This window comes from Phalacrocorax aristotelis, chromosome 10 (genome assembly GCF_949628215.1).
Source record: "Phalacrocorax aristotelis chromosome 10, bGulAri2.1, whole genome shotgun sequence".
Taxonomy (NCBI): domain Eukaryota; kingdom Metazoa; phylum Chordata; class Aves; order Suliformes; family Phalacrocoracidae; genus Phalacrocorax; species Phalacrocorax aristotelis.
In genome coordinates this window covers 24,809,514-24,815,513 of record NC_134285.1, presented here as the reverse complement: position 1 = coordinate 24,815,513, position 6,000 = coordinate 24,809,514, and the positions used below count along the sequence as shown (strand labels likewise).

The 6,000-nt window shown below is 49.1% G+C and overlaps 1 protein-coding gene across 2 annotated transcripts in view; it reads left to right on the top strand.

The window, feature by feature from the left end:
* Positions 1–303: 303 nt before the first annotated feature.
* The window catches only part of PIGQ (phosphatidylinositol glycan anchor biosynthesis class Q), a 35,142-nt gene continuing 29,445 nt past the window's right edge, over positions 304–6,000 (top strand). Inside the window, exons 1-2 of one of the 2 annotated variants that reach the window (XM_075105895.1) lie at positions 304–613; positions 5,259–5,959. In XM_075105895.1, the coding sequence (XP_074961996.1) occupies positions 5,286–5,959 (674 nt within the window). In that variant the 5' untranslated portion in view covers positions 304–613; positions 5,259–5,285. The remainder of the gene's footprint in view (positions 614–5,258; positions 5,960–6,000) is intronic. The other variant, XM_075105897.1, reaches the window with a different exon arrangement.

Below are 6,000 nucleotides of genomic sequence, written 5' to 3'. Positions count from 1 at the left end.
CCCAAAAAAAAACCCAAACCAACAACCCAACCTTTTCTTCACAGGAAGGAAGCTCCCAGGCACTGGCATCTGTGCCCATGGCCCTCGGCCAGGCCCTGCTGAGGCAGCAGGGATGGGGGAAAACGGGGCCCCGTGAGGAAAGACGAGTCCCTGGGCTTTGGGGATGGGGGACAACGGGGTCCCACGAGGAAAGGCGAGTGCTTGGCCTTGCCCCAGGCCCGGGTGATGCCCCGTCTGAGGGCTGTGTGAGCTGGCGTTCCTTATCGGCCAGCTCAGCCGCAGCCCCGCCGCCTCGCCCTCAATGTGCGGGAAGGCGTTGGGGCGAGCCTCCGGTGAGCAGCGCTGCCGGGTGAGCCGAAGCAAGCCTCCGCCGCGGCAGCTCCGGGCCCTCTCCAGGCTACTGGGCGACGCAGCCTTAAAACCCAGGTGGAAAGGGGAGCTGGGGGCCGGGCCGAGCGCCGGGCGGGATAGAGGAATCGGCAGCCCCGCAGCGCGGGCGGAACGTGGAGTGCGGTTCCTGGCGCCGGCCGGGCTCGCCGCGGTGCACAACCCGGCGCCAGCGGCGCCTCCGAGCAGCCGGACCCCGGCAGCAGCCGGCGCGGCGGAGAGGGAGGTAGGCGGCGGCGGGCAAGGCTGGGGGAGCGGGGCGCGCAGGCCTGCTCGCCCGCAGGGGCCTCCCCGTCCCCGCCTGCCCTCGGTAGCCCGGCCCCGAGACTCCTTCCCCGCCGAGGCCTGGCCAGGGGCGTTACCTCTTACCGGGGGTGGCTTGGGCTGGGGGCGACGGCGCAGGATCCCGCAGGTGTTGCGGGGACAGCCTGAGGGCCGGGGGGGTGTGTGTGATTAAATCTGCCTTAGGCTTGAACGAGGCGGGTTGGGGAGGAGGTGTTTCATTGCTGTTCTCTCTCGGCCCACCTGTGCCCTAAGATGGTGGGAAGGCGCTCAGAGGGGTCTGGACAGGCTGGATTGATGGGCCAAGCGCAACTATGTGAAGCTTCACAAGGCCAAGACCTGTGTCCTGCCCTTGGGCCACAACAACCACAGGCAATGCTACAGGCTTTGGGAACAGTGTCTGGGAAGCTGCCCGGCAAAGGACCCTGGGGGTGCTGGCTGACAGCCGGCTGAACGTGAGCCAGCAGTGTGCCCAGGTGGCCAAGAGGGCCAATGGCACCCTGGCTTGTATCAGGAATAGTGTGGCCACCAGGAGCAGGGCAGTGATTGTGCCCCTGTACTCGGCACTGGTGAGGCTGCACCTTGAATCCTGTGTTTGGTTTTGGGCCCCTCAGTACAAGAAGGACATCGAGGTGCTGGAGCGTGTCCAGAGAAGAGCCTGAAGCTGGGGAAGGGTGTGGAGAACAAGTCTGATGAGGAACAGCTGAGGGAGCTGGGGGTGTTTAGCCTGGAGAAGAGGAGGCTGAGGGGAGACCTTATTGCTCTCTACAGCTACCTGACAGGAGGTTGTAGTGAGGTGGGGGTCGGTCTCTTCTCCCAAGTGTCGAGTGATAGGATGAGAGGAAACGGCCTCAAGCTGTGTCAGGGTGTGTGTGTGTGTGTTAGACTGGAGATTAGGAAAAATGTCTTTCCTGAAAGAGTGGTCAGGCATTGGAACAGGCTGCCCAGAGAGGTGGTGGAGTCACCATCCCTGGAGGTGTTCAAAAAACATGTTAGATGTGGCACTTGGGGACATGGTTTAGGAGGCATGGGGGTGTTGCGTTGATGGTTGGACTTGATGATTCTAGAGGTCTTTTCCAACCTTAATGACTCCATGATCCTAAGATCACATTTACAAACCTAAAAAACTGTAAGTAAGAAGTTGGTGGGCTTGCAGGGACAGAGCCCTGCTGCTGCTCCCCTGGGACAGCCATGGCCAGTTTCTCAGTGCTTTCCATATCTCCTAGCCTGGTGGCCCTAAACCCTGTGGAAGGACCTTGGGATGCTCAGGCATGGGTTTGTCAAGAGACCAGCAACCCTTGGCATGGCTGGTAGTGATGGGGCAGCCTGCATGGGGGGACCAGGGCCACATCCTGCTGTTTGCCTTTGTTTTTCTGTCTAAAATTCTGAAATTAATCAGTCCTGGGGTCCTTTCCTTGTTTTTAGGTTGCATTGATGCATTTTAGGCAGTTTCTATTGTTGGTTTTGCTGCGCCTGAGATGGTTGCGTTGATGCTGTGTGCCATCTTGGGGAAAAACTGGGGCTTTCCAGCAGAAATGGGCAGATCTGGAAGACTTTAGGCACTTTATGAGCACTGACTCAGCATATTGGTAGGATATTTATGTTAAAATTAGCAGCAGTGGCACAGTTGACTGTGATGACATTTAAAATTTCAAGTTTGGATTTCAAGCAGTCTATTGAAATGAATAAGGTAGGATGCACAACCAATTGTGGATTTGGGAATACGAGCCTTGCTGCCTGAGCTCCCAGGCCAGCTCCCTGGTTACCACCATGTTCTGCATTAGCATATGAATAGTTGATGGTTTTCAACTATTGAGATGTTTTGTACAGCCTGAAAATGGTATCAGAGTCTTCTCTGCCATATCTGCAGCAGCCAAAGAACAGATGATGTGCTTAGGTATTATTTAACCTGAGCTATACCCAAAGTAGTTAGCTGCATGAAACTAAGTTAATTTAAAAGGTGTAAGAGGAAGAACTCACAAACTAGGGAAGGAAAGGATGAGAAGTGTTTCTTCTCCATGAGAAGTTTTCCCAGATGACTGTGGCTATCTTTAAAAAAAAAAAAAAAGTCAGTGAAAAATAAATGCTTGTATTAAGAGTCAGTTGATTATTCTTCTCTGAGGTGTCCAATGGATGGACAAACCTTTAAGGAGGACAGCTGTGCAGAGACACTGGAAGTCTCTTGTAATGATACTCTCAAACAACTGTGACATCTCTTGAGGAAAAAGAAGAATAAAAAGTCAACTTTAAAAAGTTATCTGTCCAATATTACCTGTGGTAGCTTTGGTAATTAAAATAGAAATACTGAAAAAAAATTCAAGTACTTATTTTCTTCATACTTTTCTGGGATCTTTAAAATACTGAGTTCAGTTTCAGTTTTTAGGGTATTCAGTTATTGGTAAACTTCATTTGTAAGGTTGCAGTACTGCAATATAGCTAGAATATTATGACTTGAGCTAAGTTTTTATTATTTAAAATAATTTCTGAGCATATGCCTGTGTGTACATTCCCGACATGTTCAATCTGTTATTTTTCCTTTCAGAGCCCCTGTATTGATGTAATTTATTTCTTTTTCCTGGGAAAACGTCTGTGGGTCTTAAGAGGGAAAAGAAAAAAGTCCTTTTCTAACCTAAAGCTAAATAATGAAGCAAATCACATCTCACCTGATCATGTTTCTTTAACATTCTGAGTTCGGCAAGGAGGTAGGAGAGGTGATGAAGGGGAGACCATTTTGGCCAGTATCATTGGACAAACTACAGAGTCTTTCTAAAAGAAAAGCAAAATGTAGAGGACAGTGTTTATTTCAAACGTTTTTAAGGGCCAATCTAATTAGTCTAATCTAATTAATTCACCCCATACCTGGTGTCCTGTACCCTTCCAGTCTCACGGTGTCACATCTGCCATTTTTCTACCCTTCCTTTGATATATCTTTCCCCTTTCCCTTCTGCTGGAGGCTTGCAACCCTTTGGAAAAACACATATTATTTGAGGTTCTTCTGAGATCCTGCGTCCTCACAGACTCCTCTTCTCTGAGGTTATCCTTCTGGTCAAGGAGGGAGGGATGGAGGTCCCTCTGTGGCCTCCAAATCTCACTGTGGCCTGGAGGGTCTGTGAGGCAGTGATGGCATTCACTGCCCTCAGAACCTGCAAATGGTGTCTGCTCCCAGCAACATGCTGTGAACAAAATCCCTTATGCTTGATTGAGGGGAAGGCTTGAGGTGTGCTTTGCAGTTTGACAGTAAAAGGGAAAATTCAGACCCAGGGAAATAACCATTACTCCTTGCAAACGCAGCAACTGTGGTGCTTTTCCTATCGGAGGAGCAAGCTGTGTGCTAAGGAACTTCACCTTGCTGCCTCAAGGGGCTGACAACTCACCCGTGAGCAGACATCTCTACTGCTGTACTTGGCAGGCTGTAGGGCTGGCAGTAAGTTAATCGCTTGCCTTTGCTGCTTCCCCATTGACTCCTGTGTGCTGTAGCAAATTGCCAGGTGCTGAGATTTACTAGATCATTTGTCCTGTATTAAAAAGAGAGAAAGCCAAAACTACCAGGGACCTCCACGTTGTGCATCCTCCCTACATGTTATAAATACGCTCTGTGTTCCTCTTTCTGATTGACTGGGTCCCTCGCAGAGGAGCCAGCCTCGAGGGCCTGCAGAGTTCTCACATCTCTAATAAAGCACAGAAGGACAGGAAAGGACAACAGGCGCTGGATACTGACTGTTCTGTGCCAGCACCCTCCTTACTGCAATTACATTTCTGTTAGAAACCTCCACCTTATTTAATGAGACATTGTCAACTGCCTCAAAGCTCCTTTTTGTAAAAGTCTTACAAAGCCAATGAGGTGTTTTCTTAATGATGTGAAGAAAAATAATGTAGATTAAGAACACTGATAAAGCAGAGATTCTTCTCCTTTTTTAGGATCCTGTATCTAATGAATTAAAACTACTATGTAAACTGCAATCAGTTAATCAGTAGAGTCCCTTTTGACAAAATTATTTTCTCTGTTTCCAGATGAGGGAAGTGAGTCAAGAGCAGCTGAGTGACCTGGCCAAGGTTGTTCAGTGAGTTTGTTGCGGAGTGTAGCTCTGGGTTCTTAGGTGATAAAGGAGGCCCTGAAATTACCTGGCTTTATAGTGTAAACTAATATTTGATTGCCGGTGATAGGAAGAAATATTTCCCAGAGGCATCACAGTATGCTACAATGTAGTCTGTTCTCTAGGAAGTGCTCAAGTGCATCCAGTGTCAGATCCAAGACCCGAGGCTGGATGGATTCCTGATCTTGGCTGGTCCAACAGGCTGTGCTTGTCAGTGTACCACCATGAAAGACTGCTCCAGGACTCAGAGAAGGGCTTTTCTGAGAAACTCCAGGCTTGCCACCCCTCACTTCTAAGTCTGCAGTATATCAGGAACCTTCTAAATAATTATCTGATGTGTGTATATATGTTGGTGGTCACTAATGTCATTACAGGAGTGGCTGGACTTAGTGTTTTAAAACTTGATTGGTCCTCCTCCCCAGTGACTTTGGTCAGCTCAAATTTTGCTTGCATTTAATCACCATTCTGAAGTTTTATTTCTGTGTTTATTGGCAGGTGTAGCATTATTCCAGGATCTCTGCCATGGTACTTAAGGTCTTTTTTCCGTCATGCTGCTCCTCAGCAGAAAGTGGAATTTTGATTGGCCGCTGGATCTCAGAACAGAACTCTGCTGTTATCCTTGCTGTGGTCCATTTCCCTTTTATTCCTGTCCAGGTGAAGCAGTATCTCAGTGAAGTCCAACGGGTGACAAAAGTCAGTGTTTCTGTGCTTGGCTCATGGAGCAACAGCAAACAGGAGAAAGAAGAGAGTCTGAGTGAGTTCTTGGAAGATCTTGGGACAATATTCTCCCATGAGCCATGGATTCAGATAAGCAAAGAAGGAGGCAGCAAATTCTGGAGCTGTTCTACCCTTCAGAAACACTCCAACAACCCTAAGGAGGAAGAAATCATCTTAGTATACTATGACCAGCGCAAAGTCATGCTTTCCCACCTACATCCCCCTTTGGACACAGCTACCTCCACTGACCACCAGACAGACAATGCTTCAAAGCTCTCTGCCATCTTCAGTACAGTCGCAAAGAGTAAGGTACTGTTCATGACAGACAGATACGATGATGGGCCCATCAAGTTGACGCACTGGCAGTCAGATGGCGTTGAAGCTAGTATCATTGTGGAGCTGATGAAGCAGGCCTCTGTGCCTGTGTGCATGCTGCTGACATTCCTGCTTTCACTTATCTCTGGGATCTGCAGGAGCAGGTAAGTGATGTGACATCAGCTGGCTTACATTTTGCATGGGA